The sequence below is a fragment of the Ananas comosus genome, linkage group 16 (assembly GCF_001540865.1).
Source record: "Ananas comosus cultivar F153 linkage group 16, ASM154086v1, whole genome shotgun sequence".
NCBI classification, from domain to species: domain Eukaryota; kingdom Viridiplantae; phylum Streptophyta; class Magnoliopsida; order Poales; family Bromeliaceae; genus Ananas; species Ananas comosus.
In genome coordinates this window covers 6636134-6657703 of record NC_033636.1, presented here as the reverse complement: position 1 = coordinate 6657703, position 21570 = coordinate 6636134, and the positions used below count along the sequence as shown (strand labels likewise).

At 39.1% G+C, this 21570-nt stretch overlaps 1 protein-coding gene across 1 annotated transcript; it reads left to right on the top strand.

Moving 5' to 3' along the window:
- Positions 2599-7982, top strand: LOC109722088. Its single transcript, XM_020249974.1, has 9 exons — positions 2599-2914; positions 3047-3111; positions 3522-3640; positions 4817-4882; positions 5262-5374; positions 5722-5830; positions 6047-6125; positions 6244-6360; positions 7780-7982. The coding sequence occupies exons 1-9, from the start codon at positions 2599-2601 to the stop codon at positions 7915-7917; spliced, it is 1122 nt and encodes a 373-aa protein (XP_020105563.1). The 3' UTR covers positions 7918-7982.

Sequence of the window (21570 nt, the reverse complement as noted above, 5' to 3'; positions counted from 1 at the left end):
GCTCGATTGGGTAAGGATTCACCTAGGTATATGTGCTAGAGCAAAAGGCTAGACTAGACCCTAAGTTATGGGTTAGGACTAGTCTAGCACGATTGACTTCCACTCGATATGTGCTCTAGAGCAAAAGACCTGGCTTGGTTCAGACCGGATCCGGTTTGGTTTAGTTCGAATCGGATTCGCTTCGGTTCAAGTTGGATTCCTCTGGTTTGGTTCAGAGGGATCCGGTTCGGTTCGGTCCGGTTCGGATCGGATCCGCTTTGGTTCAAGTTGAATCCCTTTGGTTTGGTTCAGAGGGATCCGGTTCGGTTCGGCCCGGTTCGGATCGGATCCGCTTTGGTTCAAGTCGAATCCCTTTGGTTTGGTTTAGGCTGAACCGACTTGTAATTGGTTCGACTTGGCTTGGCTCGAACCTCTTATGATTTTGTTTGAGTTGAACCCGGCGTATGCTTTGATTCGGCTCAAGTCAGATCCTTCATGGTTCGATTCGGATCAGATCCTCTTCGGTTCGAGTCGAATCTTTTGCTGTTCGGTTCAGATCGGACTCACTTTGGTTCAAGTTGAATCTTTTGTTGTTCGGTTCAGATCGGTATCCGGCTTGGTTCGGATCCTGTTCGGTTGAGTCCTTTGTGGTTCGGTTCAGACAGGATCCGGTTGGGTTCGGATCCGATTTGGTTCATTTCGGTTCGAGTCGAATGCTTCCTGGTGGGATTCGGATTGGATCCACTTTGGTTCAAGTTGACTCCTTCCTGGTTCGGTTCAAGTTGGATCTACTTCAGATCAAGTTGAATCCTTTATAGCTTGGTTCAGACCGGATCCGGTTCGGTTCAGATCGGATCCGCTTCGGTTCGAGTTGAATCTTCTATGGTTCGATTCGAATCAGATCCATTTCGGTTCAAATTGAATCCCTTATGATTTGGTTCAGATAGGATTCGGTTCGATTCAGTTCGAATCCGGTTCGGTTTGGTTCAGTTCAGATCGGATTCACTTTAGTTCAAGTCGAATTTCTTATGGTTCGGTTTAGGCTGAACCGATTTGTAATTGGTTCGACTTGGCTTGGTTCGAACCTCCTGTGCTTTTACTTGAGTTGAACCCGGCATATACTATGGTTCGGCTTGACTTGGAACCTCTCTGTGGTTCAGTTTGATTTGAACTAACTCGTGGTTCGGTCTACTCGATTCTCATGTGGTTCAGTTTGAGTTGAACTAACTTTTAATTTGGTTCAGGTCGAACCGGTTAATTATTTAGTTTGAAGTTCTTGAGTCTCCGTTCGATATGAGTTGAACCGGCTTATGAGTAAATGATGAATTGAGCCATTTTCAAATAACCCAAATCCATTCGCTGAACAACTCTTTTGTTTTTTGTATTTTTTTTTCTTTCTTTTCTTTTCTTTTCTTTTTTTTTTTTCTTTTCTTTCCCTTTTTTTATTTTCTTTTCCCTTTTTTTTTTATTCATTCTTTTTTTTTCTTTTCTTTTTTTGCCATTTCTTCTTTTTTTGTTTTTTTTAATTTATTTTTTTTTTACATAAACGAAGTTGATCATGTCGAACCTATCGCGAAGATGGCCGCACGATTTATGCTTTAGACCATGTCGAGCCTATCACGAAGATGGCCGCACGGTTTACGTAATCCGGTTCGATCAATTATTTTGACCATGTCGAGCCTATCACGAAGATGGCCGCACGGTTTTCGTAACGAAATAAATGATGCTCGATCACCTATTTTCACCATGTCGAGCCTATCACGAAGATGGCCGCACGGTTTACGTAATCCGGTTCGATCAATTATTTTGACCATGTCGAGCCTATCGCGAAGATGGCCGCATGATTTTTTATACCCATGTCGAGCCTATCACGAAGATGGCCACACAGCTTACGTAATAAAACCTCCGGTTCGATCAATTATTTTGACCATGTCGAGCCTATCGCGAAGATGGCCGCACGGCTTGGAGATTAACAATACATACGCATGGCGAAAGTGATGATTTGATGTTAGATTTGATCGGTTCAAAACCTATCACGAAGATGGTCGGGTTGATCAAACCAACAAAAAAATCACACCTACGCTATGCGTACGCATGCGTATCTCCTGTTGTTATAGAAATTATTGTGGTCGCCGTTGTCGAAGTCGTCGTTGTCGTGCCGTCGTCGAAGTTGTCGCCGTCGCATCATCATTAGAGTCAAAACCCTTTTTCTTTTTTTTTTTATTTGTGTACGGATTGGAGAGGGGGAATGAACAAAATATTTTTTTTTTCTTTTTGTTCTTCTTTTCTCTTTTTTTTTGTTTTTTTTTTTTGTTTCTCTTTTTTTTTCTTTTCTTTTTCCCCTCCCTAGAAAAAAATTTTATCTTTGAATTTTGTGGTCCTCTTTGTAGTGGTTTTGGGACCTCTTCACTTTCGAAAATAATTCAAAATTTTTGAAGATAAGGTAAGAATTTTTTTTTTATTTCTTTCCTTATTGACATCCAATCCTCTAAGGAAAGTAGTAATTAAATCACAATTAATTTCTTTCCTTCTATATCCTCAATTTGAATTTGAATTTGAATTCGAAATCGAACTTTTTTTTTTATCTCAAACAATGCCGTTGGTGTTCTTAGTCGGTTTATGGCAAATCCCGGAAAGGTGCATTGGGAAGCGGCGAAATGGGTTCTTCGCTATTTGAGAGGTACAAGTGATTATGCAATCATGTATGGCAAAAACTCAAGGCCAATGCAAGGTTATGTTGATGCTAATTTTGCCGGTGATCTTGACAAGAGAAGATCTACAACGGGCTTTGTATTTGAACATGGAAATGGTCCAATTAGTTGGATGTCCAAGCTTCAAGTAACGGTGGCTTTGTCAACCACGGAGGCCGAGTACATGGCACTTACCGAGGCAACCAAGGAGGCGGTGTGGCTTCAAGGTTTGATGAAAGAGCTTGGTATGAATTTTAAACCCATGTATTTATTATGTAATAGTATGAGTGCAATATGTTTGGCTAAAAATCCGGTTTATCATAAAAAGACTAAACATATTGATGTGCAATATCATTACATCCGGAATGTCATTGAAGATGGCAAGGTGAGGGTGTTGAAAGTTGGCACTCATGAGAATGTAGCCGATATGCTCACGAAGCTGGTACAAGTAGAGAAGTTGAATTGGAGCCTAACTTCTTTAGGCTTCAAGTTGAGCGGAGGATAAAGGCACATGGTTGGCGCGGAGATGAGGAGCGGTGATTTTGCCATCAAGGTGGAGATTGTTGGGTTAGTGATATCAAATTCACTTATTAGCCTAATTGGCTTTATTTTAGGTTTGGTTCAACAACTCATGTAATGGGCTAGTTAGTATTTGGTTTGGGTTTTAGTTGACCCATTTGGTATGTTGGGCCAAGTGGTGTTAAGAGATAACTCTTTGGGTTAGAGAGAGTGAGTTCTCATTTTTTGCTCTCTAGGTTTTCCCTTTTCTTGTAATAGAAAAGAGAGGTGTAGAGAGGGTTGGAGAAGGAGCTCTCTTGTTCTTCTTGCTTGATTCAAAGACTTCCAACGTAGATTGGAGGAATTCTAAGAGGTATTCCGAAGCGGGATTCGCGGAATCGAAAGGTGCTTCAAAGAAGGTGTAGCAAGAAGGGATTTCCATTGCAAGGTTGTAAGCCCATTATGATAAAGTGGTAATCTCTAACCAAATCTTGTAATCTCCTCATTTGATCGTGGATTTGATCTCTCCGTGCCCGTGGATATAGCCCGGTTTGGGTGAACCACGTAAATCTTGTGTTGTTGTTGTGCTTGTGCTTGGATTTTTCTCTTTCAACTTCATTTACTCCAATCTTGCATATCTTGGTTGTGGATAATTTAGATACATCACATTTGCTTACTAGTGTGATTAGTATTTTGATAGTGAGGGTTTCGTCATTAGCTCACTACAAAATCTCTCTCTCTCTCTCTCTCTCTCTCTCTCTCTCTCTCTCACTCTCTCACACACACACACACATGTGCTATGATTTTAATCTTTGATCATGTATGTGGTTTGCTTCATTTTCTACTTTTGTTGTGAATTTTGGATTGTTCTCTGTGTTCATCACATGTAACTTAGAATCCATATCCCAAGCTAGCTATATGAAGAGTTTCTAATCGTTAGAATTTGTGCCGGCAAGTGTTCGACACAATTCCCTGCCACTGGTGTGCCGGCACACATTGGCGCGAAATAGTTATTTTTTTGGCACCGGTATATTCTGATTGCTTAGTATATATATTTATTAGAGTTTTTGCACTTTATTGAGATAGCTACATGTCGGGTTTCCTACTATTGGTACGGGTGTCGTATCGTGCTGATATTTTTTTAGCATGATACGGTATAGGTTATGGCGATGATAGGAAATTTCTATGTAAACTACTGTTTTCCATAGTTTTTATTTTTTGAATAAAAAAATTTGAAAAATGAAAACACAAGTTTTCATGAAATCTGGAGAAAGAACTTTTCTAAAAAATATACTTTTTTCTATGAACCAAACAAACGAAAAATACTTTTCTAGCCAGAAAATTATTTTTTGGGATATTTTTCGAAAAACCAAACAAACCTCTAACATCTTGATGTTTTGCCCTATCTATGAAATTATGGGATTTTGCCATGGTATAGTTGAACTAATCAAACATATGGAAGAACTAATATGAAATTCTTGCAGATTGTCCGCGTTATTGGAGAGTTATGAGGAAAGTTTTGTTTTGTTTTAGCTGTAAGAGCTATGAATTCGCAAAGTAGATCTTTTTTTTTTTCTTTAATTCATTTATCATGCAAAGTTTCTTCGTTTCTGCATTTCATTGTTTGTCTTTGAGTGATCTTATCTTAGTGTCACAGATTTAGTGATTTTGCTCGTCAAAGCCCACGCGGCCTCCTCTTTCCTGCTCGAAGATGGGCAAGCCTGCCTCGGTCTTGCTATTCGGGACTTCCGCGACCTCAAAAACTAAGTGCAAGAGAGAGAGAGAGAGAGAGAGAGAGCAAGGGTCTGCAAAAACTAAGTACTCTATTACTTAGAAGCAAAGGTTACAGATACACTCTCTCTACTCTCTCTTTCTTACACTTAGTCTTGGGGGTCGAGTTGATCTAGACTAGCAAGATCATGGTAGACGTGCCCATCTTCGAATAGAAAGGCGGGCACCGCACAGGCTTCTGCCAAAAAATTTTGTACCATGAATACCTTCCATATTTTATGCTGTAATCTATATTCTCCATAATTTGATTGCTCTTATTGTTGCGTGCATACTATTTCTGCTTCATCTCTCCCTTTTCTGCAGAACAGTGATAAATCTTTTTAAGCTAAAAGGACAGAAGAAGGAGGATACTGCAAGTGCAAATGGAAGGGCTCCTATCAAGAAGCAAAGTGCAGGGGAATTACGTCTTCATAAAGGTTTGTTGCATTCAAAAGAGCACATGATTTCTATGTTTATGTTAATGGCTTATTGCTTTAGTATTACTTTTCGATAACTGTTAGTTAGTTTCTTTTGACTGCGACTTTGCTGACTCATGAACTTGTTTCCTAAGAGCAAGAATCTCAGATTTTGAACCTGTTCCTGGAATAGTTTGCTTTGTGCTTTTGTATTAATTAGTTTCTGATTTCAAGCAAAATTTTACTCTCTTTTTCTTCTTTTTTTTTTTTTTGTCTTCTCTTGGCATGATTGTTGACAAGGACTATACTTTTTTTCTAGACTTTGCAACGAGCTATTGTATTCGATTGCTGAAACTCATACTTCGCAGATATTACGGAACTTAATCTGCCTAACACGACAACCATTTCTTTCCCTAACGGAAAGGATGATCTGATGAATTTTGAGATCAGCATCCGCCCCGATGAAGGATATTATCTGTAAGCGGTCGTTTTTCATGCACAAATTATTTTTATATTTCAGGAGCATCATCTCTTACAAACTTTTAGAGATTCCAGAAACTCTTTTCAGCTGATTCTGCAATTTGTATCTGTCAGATTCTATATTATATTGCCCTTGAAAGAGTTTCTCTGTACAAACTTGTCGCTTTTACATGAATGTTGTATAACATCTTTCACCAATCTTATGTATCTTAGAGGCGGTAAATTTCTCTTTACCTTCCAAGTGTCTCCTTCTTATCCTTACGAGCCACCGAAGGTCAGGTGCAAGACCAAGGTACAGCTTGGATTTCTATAATCATTTCTTTGTCTCAAGATTCTAGAAAGATTCTATAACTAGTTTTTTAAGCTTTTACCGTTAACTTAAGTTGATGTTTGAGTTAATATTTAATCAGGTTTATCACCCTAATATCGACTTGGAAGGAAATGTCTGCCTGAATATTCTCCGTGAAGATTGGAAGCCTGTTCTCAACGTCAACACAGTAATTTACGGCTTGAATCTTCTCTTCATGGTACTTGTAATCTTTAAGTTTGTTGTATTATTTTCGTCAATTCTCTCTAAGTGCAAATCTGAGTGACAGTGCATATCATTCTTTTCATTTCTATCAAATGCTTATCTAGGTCATATATCGACATTTCATTTGCTCTCGATGTATTGCTTGGTTTCAATGGCGGGTCGAACTGTAATGAGCATCATAGCTTTAACCCTGTTTCCATGCAAAGCCTCTTACATTCCATCGCATAAAGGCGGTGATATAAAAGCACTAATTACATAGGTGCTTGTGGATAGTTCTATTGACCAAAGTTATATGTTGTCTATCTATCGGACTGTCTACTTCAATCCTCCTATTTTACTCTAGCTTAGGATCTGCAATTGGAAGACATTTACCTACTGGAAGATATAATCGACAATATATAAGCATTTGAGATCATTATGTAAGTTCGTACGATACATGATGCAGAACGCAATTTGGACAGGACCGGGTCGAGTTGTCTTTTTATTTATTTGAGTTGATTTTCTGTAATAGGTTTGATCGAGTCAGTTAGGTTTTAAACTTTTTTCCAATTTTCGGGATTATTCTGCTTGTTAATTTGTTTGTCCTTTTTATTAGGATTTTTAGGATTTATCATATAAAATAAAATTTTAAAAATTAGGGATATGGTTTAGGGCTTTTTTAGATATGTTCGGATTAGAAATATTTCTAAAATCGTGAGATTTGTTTATATATTAGGATTATATTTTGAAGACTATAAACATAGCCTGTGATTGTAATATAGGAGATGAGTTATAATGAAAAAAAAATCTGGATTTGTGTTTTGACTGCAGTTATGATATCATTATCTTCTTCTTCAAGGTTCTCTATTCTCCGTTCTTCCTCGTCTTTCCTTCTGATTCTTTTTCTAAATTTCTGTCTCTAGTTTTCTGAAAATTTATGCGATTCAGTTTAATATTACTTTTGGCCTCATCGCTTGCAAGATAATTATGGTTTTCTAATTTGTCCTGCATCAGTTCAATATTTAATTGTCCTTCCCTCAAACAGAAATGGTATCGAGCCATCGTTGCTTGTCGAGTTTTCTAGAGTCGTGAGCTAGAATATTTCTAATTGTGGAAAGAAGTACTTTCCGAGACTATTTATTATCTAATTGCTTCTTATTTTCTTTCTTCGAGTGTAAGAAATTACCGATATCAGCAATTAGACACAGCTTTTGGGGTTCAAAAGACAACTAAAGAAAACATCATGTTTTCCTCATATATGCATGCGAACAAATGAAGGGTCTAAATTTAACTCTACTGTGAATGTTGCGCGTGATATTTTGAACCCGTTCGTGTTCCAGTCACATGTATGTGGAAATAATCTCTAATTCTAATGTTTCAGTTTACAACAGTAAGATGTGTGGCTCTATTTAACCTTCTCAAACTTTCGCTTAAGCAACCGAACGACGAGGACCCGTTGAATCACGATGCAGCAGCAGTCCTACGCAACAACCCTAAGATGTTCGAGGCTAACGTAAGAAGGGCGATGGCTGGAGGATATGTGGGTCAGATCTACTTCCCTCGATGCTTGTAAACTGTGGCGGCTGATCCCCCAAGTTCTAGGTGCTGCTATTATTATTTACTACTATTTAAACTTCAAGCTGCAAACTTATATAAATCTTATGATTGAGAGAGGGGGGGTGGGGGGGTTTCAAGGCTTTGTATTCAGCTTGTGGTTTAAGTTGGCTGTAGCTGAACATGATTAGGTATAATGAAATGCGCTAATTCGATGCTTTTATTTGTTATAGCAACTCATACATCCTGTTTTTCTGGTCTTTTCTTGAAATTGTTTGAACTCCTTGAATCGGAATCCCCGAGACCGGAACTCTGTAGTGCTGTAAATGGGTGAAGTGATCATTCTGCTTCATTGCGAGTTCTGTCGTAAAGCGTGTCGAAAAAGGGCGCTAAAATCTCATCGAGTTGTGTTTAGGGTTCAGAGATGAGGGTAGTCTGCGGCATTGTACTCGCGCGTGAGAAATATTGTTTTTCCCGCTTTGTTTGGATGTTGAAATAAGTCATTCAGTGCTACGGACTTATTTTTTCACCTTTTTTTTGTGACTGAAAGTTAGAAATATGATTTTTGCTCTCTATAATTTGGTAGGACAACATATTTATTTATCTAATTCTAAAAAAAATGACTTAACTAAGGTTGGATATGATATGTTGAACAAAATAAAATTTTAATTCTAAATATTTGATACCACTCTTCATCAATCAAATATTATAAACTACTTGAATGTGTTTTTGCACTGAAACTGAGCCTCTATGTTGTATAAGAGATGCAGTTTGATAGTCATATATACGGGAATATAAGCAGGAGATTTTATAATTATATTTGAGTAACAATTCATAGTGTATTTAGTTGTTCTTCTTGTGCACCTTTAGCACCATATGTGTGCTCACTGTGACAACAACAACACAACAAAAGCACCAAAATTGATAAAATTTGTCACTAAGGCTATGTTTAGATCCATGAATATCTTATTTAGATGTATTTTTTATTTGCTTAAGAAATTTATAGTGTTTGGTAGATGAAAAATGTGATCAAACACCTAAGATGATTATGACATATTTCATTCTTTAGTTAATTTTTCGAAATAATATAAATCAACTTGTAGATAAAATATTATACCTATTAAATCATGAATGACAAAACTTTCAAAAAAAAAAAAAAAAACTATTTTGCCTCCAATTTATACAAGAAAAATGTTATGCTTAATAAATTATTCAAGAATAATTTATTCCAACGTTTAAACAGAGCCTAAACCTAAGAACTCGTTTGGATGTTAAAATAATTTATCTAGTGATATCTTATTTAGTATGAGAATTTTCTGTTATGACTAAATTAGCATATTTGGTCTTCCAGCTATTCTTTTCGGAATCAGATAAATCTTCTCGCAGATAAAATATACCACCTTACTAAAATAGACCATCTTACTGGTTATGGATGTCAAAACCTTTCGAGGAGAAAAAAATCAAATTTTTATCTTCTAATTACAAAGAAAATTTCATACTGAATAAATTATTATAGGATAACTAATTCCGACTAAGGGTGGCTGTAATATACCGAACTTCTAATTCATGAAGTTACGATATATGTTAGCTTAGAAAGCCATTGGAATCATTCCGGCGAAGTTCGGGAGCATTTGGGTGCTTCGGTGCGCATAGGGCGCGAAAACGGGACCCGAAAGGCTATGTTGGACCATGGACTAAATCCGGCATTAGCGTGGATGAAAAGATGATGAAAACATGCTTGAAAACATGTTTGGAGAGTCTCGGTTCGATTTGAAATGAATCGGATGTCAAACGAGCAAAAATGAGTGAAAACGGAGCGAAAACGGTGAAAAAGCTGAAAATTTGGCTAAGTCCTTGAAGGTTGATTTCTGGACCTTCGGGGACTGGTCTCTCAGTCAAGGACCGGTCTCTCAGGGACCGGTCTCTCATCGCAAGGACCGGTCCCCGAACCCCGAAAATGCCCAGTTCGGGCTGTTGCGAGAGAAGCATTGTTGAGGGACTTATTGGCATTTTGTGCATGGGTTATGAGTAAAGAGNAGTTAGCGCCCTACCACAGAGACCAGATAGCAACACCCTGAGTCGGCTACTTAGGGATATGGAAAATGAAAGAACAAGATGTATCAACTTGTAATAAATTTGTAATAATTTGATTATATTTGGAAGTAAGAATCAAGGAATCAAATGTGATGAAATCTAAGAATGTAAAAATGTAATATGTGAGATAAATGCTTGTAATAGCAAGTAGATTTATGTTTTTGATACTTCCTTATGCAATCTTTGGTTGAAATGTGTTCCTGGTTGGAACTTCGTACATTGTATTGATTGCCACGCCTTGAACGTACAGGGGAGACTCTGTCCGCGGTACAGGGGAAACCCTGTCCGTTCGGCGGTCTGTTGGCGTGCCCGAATCCAACTAAAGAGGCGGGCTCGGGGCGTGACAGTGGCAGCTTGCTATTTGTGAGCCAACTCGTATTCAGCTCAAAATGAGCTCAAGATCGAGTCGTTCGTTTAGTAAATGAATCGAATAAGAGCTGAATTTTTCAGCTTATTTAATAAACGGGCCAAACATGAGCTAAGGTTAGCTCATTAGTATTCAGCTCGATAACAGCTCGAATACATATCTTTTATATTTATAAAATTTATATATTTTATATTTAAAGTGCAACCTAAATATAAAGCCCAACTCAATTATGAAAAGGCTCATGTATATATAAAGTTTCAATCATATGATCAAAATTTAATGGATAAGATCTTATAAATTTATTTTTTATGTATATCCTTTGGGCGTCCACACTAACAATTCATCCTTCTCCCCCAAAAGGAGATTTTAGTAAATAACCAAATATAGCACTGGCGCTAAGGGTCATCCAAATGTGGAATATGCTGAATTATTATAGAGATGGTGCGGTTTGATTCTTTTTTTGTTCGGCTCGTTAATAAACGAGCCGAATACAAGCTAAATTTTTCGGCTCAATACTTTAACGAGTCAGCTCGTGCTCGGCTCGTTTATAAAACGAGCAGTAAACAAGCCAGCTCCCTGTCACGGACTTAACGGAATTGCTTGCAAAAGCCCGTGCGGCGCTCGCCTTCCTTCGCGAAGTGAGCAAGCCTGCCTCTCTACTTGCTAAGTTAGGACCTCACTCGCCCTAGACTAAGTACAAGAGAGAGATAAGAAGAAAGCTCTTCTATTACTTCAACTTGAGAATACAATAGAGGATTCTGAAATGAGAGGGATGGAGGCCACACTATATATAGGCCACTCGCCGCCCATACATCGAATGAAAAGGTGCCAAGTGGCACAATACTACAAGCCAAAAAGGGAGGCTAATAAGTACGCTACGGTCTCCCAAGAGTCATACATTTATTATCCTAGAAACTCTAAGGGACTCTTGACTCCTCGGCATCCGCGCCAATCAGCCTCGAGATCCACGTAGAAGCTTCCAGAAGGTTCCAAGCCAAAACTTCCGTCAGATGTCCGCTTTGGATTTTGGGTGATTGCAAAGCGAAATCGCGGAGAAAATCTTTGTGCCGTGACAATCTCCCCCACCTATTGCGCAGACGCCCTCGTCGCGCGCTGGTGTTGGAAGTCATCGATGAGCTTTTGATACTTCCAGAGAGTGTCGGCCTTCTCCCAGCTTGCCTCGCTATGCGGGAGATTCTTCAACTTGACAAGGTACTCGATGCTCCTCGGGACTCCGCGACGCCGAATGGTGCGAGTGTCCAGCAAGGCTTCGACCTCCTTGTCGATAGCAGTGGTCATAGTGGCGGGAGCGCGCTGCGACACGCCCCGGCTCGGGTCCTCCGCGTCTTCATGGTAGGGCCGCAGGCAACTAGCATGAAAGACTGGATAAATCTTCAGGTTGGCGGGGAGCTGCAGTTTGTAGGCTGCCTTGCCCGCTCGCTTGATGACAGTGAAAGGCCCCTCGTACTTTCGCAAAAGCCCACGGTGCACTTTGCGAAAAGCCTTGAACTGTTGAGGCTGCAGCTTGATCAACACTCGATCTCCCTCGGCAAACTCCAAGGGTCGCCGCTTTGCATCGGCCCACTTTTTCATTCGGCGGGCTGCCTTCTCGAGATAGGCTCTCGCAATGTCCCCCTTCTCCTGCAAATGAGAGGTGAATTGGAGAGCCATTGGGCTGCGGCCCTGCTCGCCCGCAGCAGCAGAATGCGGAGTAAGTGGTTGCTTCCCCGTTGCCAGCTCGAACGGGCTAAGGTTGGTTGATTCGCTTCGCCGCAAGTTGTAGGAGAACTGGGCCACGTCCAGATGATGCACCCAATCCTTCTGGTTGGCACTGACATAGTGCCGCAGGTACTCCTCCAGTAGTCCGTTCACCCGCTCCGTCTGGCCGTCCGTCTGTGGGTGAAAACTGGTGGAAAAGAGCAACTCTGACCCCAAGATCCGGAACACCTCTGTCCAGAACTTGCCCGTAAACCTAGGGTCTCGGTCACTCACAATGTTTTCAGGGATGCCCCAAAGCTTCACCACATTGCTGACGAAGAGCCGCGCCGCTTCTTCCGCCGTGCAATCCACTGGTGCCGCGATGAAAGTCCCGTACTTGGAGAATCGGTCCACTACCACGAGGATGGACCCCAACGTCCGCACCTTGGGCAAGACGGAAATGAAGTCCATGGAAACGCTCTCCCACGGACGCGTCGGTGTAGGCAGGGGCTCAAGGAGGCCCCCAGGCTTCTGGCGCTCCACCTTGTCTTGTTGGCACACAAGGCAGGTCCGCACGTACGCCTCCACGTCGTCGTGCATGCGAGGCCAATAGTAGGCGGCCTCGAGCAGCGCCATCGTCCGCTTCTGTCCTGGATGTCCGGCCCAATTGGAGTCATGACACTCCTTCATGAGCTCGCGACGAAGATTGCCCCACTTGGGCACATAGACGCGCCGCCCCTTGGTGAGGAGCAGCCCGTCGCTGAGCCAGAATCGCTGCGCCTTGCCCTCCTTGACGAGTCGCACGAGTTCTTGGGCCACAGGGTCTTCTCAAGTCCCTTCGCGGATTCGCTCCCTGATCGCGCCTTGGATCTGGCACACCGCTGCCAGTTCCGCCTTGCGGCTGAGTGCGTCAGCCACTTGGTTGTCCTTCCCGGGTTTGTACGAGAGCTCCATGTCGAACTCCGCCAGGAAGTCCTGCCACCTCGCCTGCTTGGGTGACAGCTTCTTTTGAGTAAGGAAGTAGCTCGTCGCGACATTGTCCGTCCGCACCACGAACTTGCTTCCAAGGAGATAGTGCCGCCAGGTCCTGAGGCAATGCACCACAGCGGTCATCTCCTTCTCCTGTACCGTGTACCGCCGCTCGGTGTCGTTGAGCTTGCGGCTCTCATAGGCGATGGGGTGTCCGTCCTGTACGAGAACACCACCAATGGCAAAGTCCGAGGCGTCAGTTTGTACCTCGAATGGACGGCTGCAGTCGGGAAGCCGCAACACCGGATCCTCCGTTACCGCCCGTTTTAAGTCCTCGAATGCCTCCGCGCATCGAGGGGTCCAGTCCCACGACTGGGTCTTCTTCAGCAGATCCGTCAAAGGGGCCGCTCGAGCAGAGTAGCCCGCGATGAAGCGGCGATAGTAGTTGACAAGTCCGAGAAAGGATCGCAGCTCGGACACCGTCGTGGGCGCCTCCCACTCGCAGATCGCCCGTACTTTCTGCTGGTCCATATGGAGTTGTCCTCGGCCGATCCAGTGGCCAAGGAAGTGCACCTCCTCCTTCGCAAAGGAGCACTTCTCCCTTTTGACATAAAGTTGGTTCTCCCGCAGCACTTGGANATATATATATATATATAATTGAGTTTCTATGCTTTTAAAGGTACCAAGTCATTGATGCTTGTAAGTTTTCGGCCCTTGGATTAAGGGATGTACAGTTAAGATGCTATGGCCCCCTAGAGTTGAGTGGGTGGTTGGTTGAATAGTATAATCTAACTGGTAAAAATGATCAAAGACGTAGATCTAACGATAAAAAATTTAAAAGTACCAAGTGCTTGGTGCTTTTACAAGCATCATAGCCGAACTCTATACATTATTATTATTATTATTATTATTATTATTATTGGTTTAGATGGAACCAACCTAATAAGTTGGAATTGACTATGTGACAGTAACAACTACAAGAAAATCCAAGGCGAGTCGATTCCAGAAAATTGACCACTTAGTTGTTTTTTGTTTTTTTTTCCCTTGATTGAGACAGATAGCCAGGTATATGTTTCACTATTTTTTCACGAATAAACTCAACTAAAAATATAAAAACAATCAGGCTTCGAATTTTTGGGACTTTAGATACAGTTAGTTTAGCTGTTAATATATTTCAAATATTTTGCCAGGAACAAAAAAATAAAAAAAATACCATATAAATACCTTGTTAGTACTTACTATAAGAAAACTAAAGTTTGAGTGACCCACATCAAAATAGCCTAAGGTTGCGGGGTATGTCTTGAAGGGTGCGTTTGGTTCGCGCTATCTTTTAAAAATTCCTACTAATCCAATGAGAATAGAAAAATATGACGGTGTTTGGCTAAACGCACTAAGTAATCTAGTTGCTAATATTGAATTCATTTGGGAATAAGATTCACCCCAAAATACTAATCTCATTCCCTTGAGGGAGGGTGGGTATCTTCATATTAATGAATTGGGGTAATCACAATATGTCTAATCTCTTTCTTCCTACCCGTAGGCTAATTGATATTATTTTTCTTTACACTATAACCTTATATCTCTCTCTAAACTTATTTTTCTCCCTAAAATTCAACTTTTTTTTTCTCTCTCTAAACTAAGCTTTCTCTCTCTCTCTCTAAAATTTCAACTCTCTCACTCCCTCTAATTTCGACTATATTTTTCTTTATATTTTTTTAATTATGCTCTCTCTCTCTAACTTATACTCTCTCTCCCTTTTTTCTAAAAAGATGTTGAAACTTTTGATAACATTATCTAAAATTAATTAAATAAATAAATTAATTAATTATATATTTTTTGTAATATTAAATAATATGGCTAATTAATATTACCGTGCGAACCAAACACAGGAATTTCACATTCTTAGTAATAGGATGAATAGGAATAAGATTCTCGGATATCTTTTATTCCTAGTAATCTTTCATAATGCGAACCAAACGCACGCGAAATGTATTCTCTTTACCTGTTTCACATCCTAAAATTGTAAAATATAAAAATGCCAATTTTTCTACATCTGTTTTTTCATACAATAAATTTATGAGATTTTAATTGATTCGAAAGAATTTGGTAGAGTTTCTCAAACAACTAACGACTCTCATGTAAATACCCATAATTTGATAGCGTTTCCGTAAATTAGTTATATTTTATTGATAATCCAAAAATACTCCTCAAATGTCTTTTCATAATACATAACTAATGAAAGAACATAAAATAATTATATTAAGATATTTTTTTTAAATTTTTTTGTCAAATAATAAAATAGAACAAAATTAATCTAAATACTTTTTTCCTAAATAAATTCAACTAAATTCTTTTTAGGTAAAACTTCGTACATCCCTATGATTTATCATTTTTTTACTTTAATATTATATGTTTTAACTATTCCGTTTAAGTATCCTATGATTTTTATTTTTATTTTTTGTTACACTCTCTGTTAACTTCTTCTTTATTAAAACAATCACGCGTATCGTGGATTGTCGTTTTTTCGCTAATTGGGACTAAAAAACGATGCGGATTAAACCCTAAAAAGAATTTCATGCCTTTTTAACAGGCCTCTAGTCTTTTTTTGTTGTACTTCGTGAGATACTTCTGATTCATGTGTAACACATGAGGGACTAATAGATAAATAAATGAATGAAATGTGTAAAGAAAAAAAATAAAAATTATAGAATACTTAAATGATATTACTGCTAAGTTTTTCCTTTTTGGGTTAATTTTATATAGTTTTTTTGTAAATGTAGTGAATTGTAAAAATACCTCTACGAAGAAAGATCTTAAGTGCCCATCGACACAGGTCGTATTCATCGTGCCAATAAGATATCGGCACGATAGAGATCTCGTGCCGATGGGATAGCTCAAAACCCTCTATTCTTTAAATTAGTAAGTAATTTTTTCGATAAAGTTCAAAAGATGTGATAAAAAGACATAATAAATATTTAGAATATTTTGTTATTAAAGAAAATAAATATTTCATATTATTATGTGTCGGCACACAAGAATTTTTTTGACCGGCACGCATCGGCACGACTCGGCACGTACTGTGCTGTACCGTGTCGGCAAGTTTCCAACACGATCCTGTACCACGACACTTAAATCCTTGCTACAAAGTTTAACTTTCATATGTTCCAACAAAACTCCTATTAATGTTCTCAAATATATTTCTCCGGTGTGTTATCGTTAAAGCACCGTCTATTTTATAAATGAAATAACCTTTTTGCCATCGCAAATATATTTTTCCGAAAATTCGAACGGTTAATTGAATAGGGAAAAAGAGGTCAATTCACCGCATTAACTAACCGGGATTAAAAGTATTTTACTTATGGTTACCTAAATTTTTCTAACGAATTTTAATAATAGAAATATATTTGAAAATATCAGGACTTTGACTTTCGCAGGAACAACATATAAAAGTTGAACTTTATAGAAATATATTTGTAATTTACTATATTTATAGAGACCTGTACGTAATTAACTGTGTGCGTGTGAATTTATTATATTGTATTTAGGTTTGGTGGTGAACCGGGTGTAGGGCCGGGTCGTACCAATAGGTGGGACCCACGCAGCGGCACATGTTTGGCGTTTACTCCTCCTTCTCTTGACCGTTGATCTCAGGTCAACAACACGACGACCGCGTCAACGATCAAGTTATTTTTAAATCACTACTATGTGAGCATTTTTTTCCCCAAAAAAAGGTCGTTTTGTGCTGTACACGTGGCACAATCTCCGCTCCGCCGTCGATCTCGTCCCTCCAAGTAATCCATAAGCTGTCGGGTAAATTGCAGTGTTTGCCCCTGAACTTTTAGTTATTTTTAATTTAGCTCCTAAACTTTTAAACCCCACTTTTACAGACGTGCGCTTTTGGATTTATTTTATATTGGATTAATTACACTTCTATACACTGAATTTTAGATTTTTTTTAAAAAAAATATACTTATTTCCATCTCTTTTTTTTTATTAAAATGGACTGAATATATACCCTTAGTTACTTTTGTTCAGTGTTTTTAAATAGAGCGCCTATTTTTTAATTTAAAATAATAAATTTACTGACTATAATGTAGAGATCTACACACACAAAAAAAAAGGGTAAAATGTATAGAGATTCCCAAACTTCAACTCTTTTAGCAAATAGGTGCTTGAACTTCTAATTTTGATAATTACATCTTCTAAACTTTACCATATAGTTTAATATATTCCTCTCCTTGAGTGAACTTACTATTTATACTGCCATTTTGGTTGGAGATTTATTCATATAATCCTGCAATACTTCAAAATATAACAAAATTTATTTTTTCTCTTCCAATTTTAATAATTAGGTTTAGCTATTGAAGAAATGGTTGCATCGAACTTTAAATTTATTACTTTCTTTTACTTGTTAGAACACAAAACAATAATTTTTTTATTGGAGCTTTATAACATTATACGCAATACATACTATAAAAATGATTGTATAATCAATAATTTTAACCGAAGAGAAAAATTTATTGAATTATTTGACTAAATTTAAGAAGCTCAATTGTCAACATTAAAAATTCAGATACCTGTCTAAAATGGAGCTAAAGTTCACGAGGGGTCTTGGTAAATTTTCTCCAAAAAATAATAACACAATAGTAATCTTAAAAAAATAGAAACGTATATCAAATGAAAACGGTATTATAACCATACTAACTAAAATAAAATAATGGCCCATTTGCATAAAAAATTCACTACTTTTGCGATTTTGCAAAAAAAATTATTTTCGATTTTACAGATTCAGACCGAATTTTTAAAAACCGAACAAAAATATCCTTATTCTCTTTTCTCTCTCTCTCTCTCTCTCTCTTTTTTGTCTTTCGTTCTTTTTTCTTTTCTTTCCAACCCTCCTCCATCACCTCCGTGGCCCTTGGTGACAGTAACAAGGGTGGTTCTACCTCATCTTCCTCCGCCTTTGCCTTTGTCGGCGTCGGCATCGACATTGGCGTCGGTGGAGAAAAACTCGGAGCAGCCTTCGCCTCCGACGGCGCCGGTGCCGGCACCGGCACGGGCGCCGGCGCCGGAGGAGGAGAACTCAAAGTGGACCTGGGTGAGGGCAGAGCGGACGGATGTGATGAGATCATGGCTGAGAAGGTGCTCGCTAAGTGAGGATGAGGACGAAGACGACCCATCTCTCGGGAGCTAAAAAAATAGAGAGAGAAGAAAAAAAAGAATAAAAAGTAAAAAAATAAAGAAAAAAAATTTTCTTTGAATGACCATTATATATCATTGCTATTATAGGAAAGGCCAAAAATCAGAGAAGAAAGGAAGAAAAAGATGAATGTTGCACTGCTAAAATTAAGTTATACCATTTCACAAGAAAATTGCACTATTTAAGATAAACTTACACTCTTTGAGATGAAAATTGTACACTTCAAAATGAAATTGCATATTTCTGACAAAAGTTATATTATTTCAGAGAAAATTGCACTTTACCTTCCATAGTGACCACCATCGCCAGCGTAAGCCTCTCTACCCCATGTGCCGTGTCGGAGCTCATCCTGAAGGGGCTCGGGGAGGCACCTCAAAAGAGCCAGATTAGATGAACTTGATAAACTCGTGCAAGGTCTAGCACTTTGGACATGTTTGTTTCACCGAAACTGAACTTCGGGTTGAAGTAGACTTTGGATTGAACTGGAGTTCGGTGAAAACTATTTCATTCTCGCTGTTTGTTTTGTAGTTATAGAAGTGAAGTCTTATTAGTTCTGCTGTTTGTTTGGTAGGAAGTGTATGATGTAAAACTATAATTTATATATAAATAATAAATATTTTAATAAATAAAAATAATATAATTATATTTTTATATAATTAAAATTTAATTTAAAACAACTAAATTATTTTTTTATACATAAATTATAGTAATAAATAACAAAATTATAAAGTTAAAAATGTTAATACTTAATTAATTATTTTGTATTATATTTTAATTGTACAAACTAAATAAAAAAATATTAAAGTTTTACTAATCGATTTTTATCATATTTTAAATATACCAACTAAATAAAAAAGTAATTAGTAATATAATTAAATATATTTAAATATAACAATCTTTACCTATTATTGTCACGCCCCGCGCGGGACCGATTTTAAAAGCCTTTTTAAAGTTTGATACCATTTTGAAATCAGAATTGCAGAAAACGTGCCCTTTTTTTTTTTCAACCTGATCTAGGTGACGTACAGACCCACCACAAATACAAAGTTTCTCTGTCCACTCGGACAGAGTCTCCTTTGTATTTGCACGGCGTACCAACTAACATCTACAGGATCATAACCACAACCTACATTTATCAATCAACAATCATTAATGCCATGCATTCCCATTCAGCTAGCGATCCTTAGAGGTGATGCATGCCTCTAAGCACTCCTTAGGCGCTGGATGATGCAATGCACAATACAACAGTCATCCTATTAAAAGTGCTCCCCATTCGGAAGCTTTGTTTTTAAAACTCTAATTCAAACATTCACGAAAATCATTCGAAAACTATTTTAAAATTGTTTCCCATACGGAAACTCTATTTTAAAAACTGACTAACTCGAGGGGTAGAAAACCACGATGTAGAAATCTATAAATACGAGAACCAAAAATCACAGATCTGAAAACTCCAATCTCATGCATCATAGTAAATCATCTACTAACACCAATTCATGAATATTCAAACATCAATATGATCATCTAATTGAACCATTTATTATTAAAACTACTAAGTGCCGAAATGAAAGTAACCAAGGTGACGGTTGCTATACCAGACTAGCTAGATCGTCCTCCCATTGAGCCCAAAGTCCAACTCCTTGCCCGAATCACTTGGGAAAATGGGGGGTGAGAAACCACAACCATGGTTTTCCAGTGGGTACGACAGAGCCACGAAGGCAAGCCGTAATCACCGGAAACCAAAAGAGATAGATAAACAAATATAGATGCTGATATGAGGAATCTACAGTAGCTACAACAGATAAATAAGAAGCAATAAATAAACCTGCTACTGTATAGAAAATAATGCAAAGAATGCATGAATGTACTGAACCATAAACTGTACCCAATCTGGTGCCTGCTATATCGGTCCGCAGACCTCAAGCGTTGCCTGTCACTAATCTGCACCGACCTGATTCATCCGAGGACGACCTATCCGGATAAGCACACCTCCGGTCGGTAGCCAAATCGACCCGGTGTCATGAATACCCCCAAGTGCTGTGACTAAGTCAATACTGATATGCTAAAACAAAAATCGGCTAAAGCCGATGCCTAGGCCGAAGCCAACAACATGGGCGTACAACGCCAAACCATAATAGATATTAGGGCGTACAATGCCGAATCACGATCAACCAGATCGAAACATATGACAAGAGAGTTGATGTGTTGCCTGGACCCAAGGTCCACAGAGATGCAATATACAAATATAAGCCTGCTCTACATGTCTATCCGCAACTATCCAAATGCAATCAAAGAGATATGATATACGAATGATAAGCAAACAGCTGACATGTAGAGACTACGATACTGAATGAAATAACAGAGGAAGGTGAAACGATCTCACCGACTACCAGCTCGAAGCACCCGCCTGTCACTGTCGCGTTGGAACACTAGGTAAACGCAGAGTCTACCGGACCTACGAAGATCTACTAGGTCAGTATCCAACCCACTAATCTAAAGTACACTATCTCACAAACCCCCACACAGATCCCCGAATCGTATTCCCAAAACCGATCACCATAACTCACCGAAAGTCAAGAAAACCACACCGGGACGACGTCGGGATCCACTAAGTGTCCCGAAACTCACCGACTCGTACCACGAGTCACCTGCTGCCACAAAACACTCTGATTTGGATGTCTTGGCAGCAAACACAAGATAACACAAACCAACACTTATTGTCGGATAACTGATCGGATCCGAGTTCCCGGAAGTGTCTATTTCGACACCGGAACCCACCGTCGCTTACCCATCATCACTGAATCCACAAAATGATGATGGTGATCAGCCAACAAGGCTCGGCGACAAATCACAGGGCAACAAAACGATGTCGGAAGAAATCCGAACCGAAACCGCATTCTTTCGGCGAATTTCGTCGAAAAACGCATCGAAATCGACTTTTTGATTTCCGCAAAAGCTAACGGATCATGGACAATCAGTCCAGAGGTCACCACACATGCCTACACACTACCCACAGTAGCCACAAGGCGCACAATTGCACAAAAGCCCCTGTATTTATATAAAATTCTAATATTTTATGTAAATCGGGCGATAACATGGCTAGTTCATGCAAACCGAGGACTTTCAAGGTCCATCGAGACACGTACCAATAGGTATCGATGTGCCAGAGGCCGTGCTCACGGTTCGGAGCACATCGGCTCACTGTGGGAGGCACAGGAACAACCCGAAGTTCTGCAAACAGCGCGCAGTTGGGGAAAATCGCGACGAACAGGACTAACCGGACTCTGTTGATCCAAAGTGAGGTGAGCACTGTGATTGGCACTGAACAACGATCATCGTGCTCACTT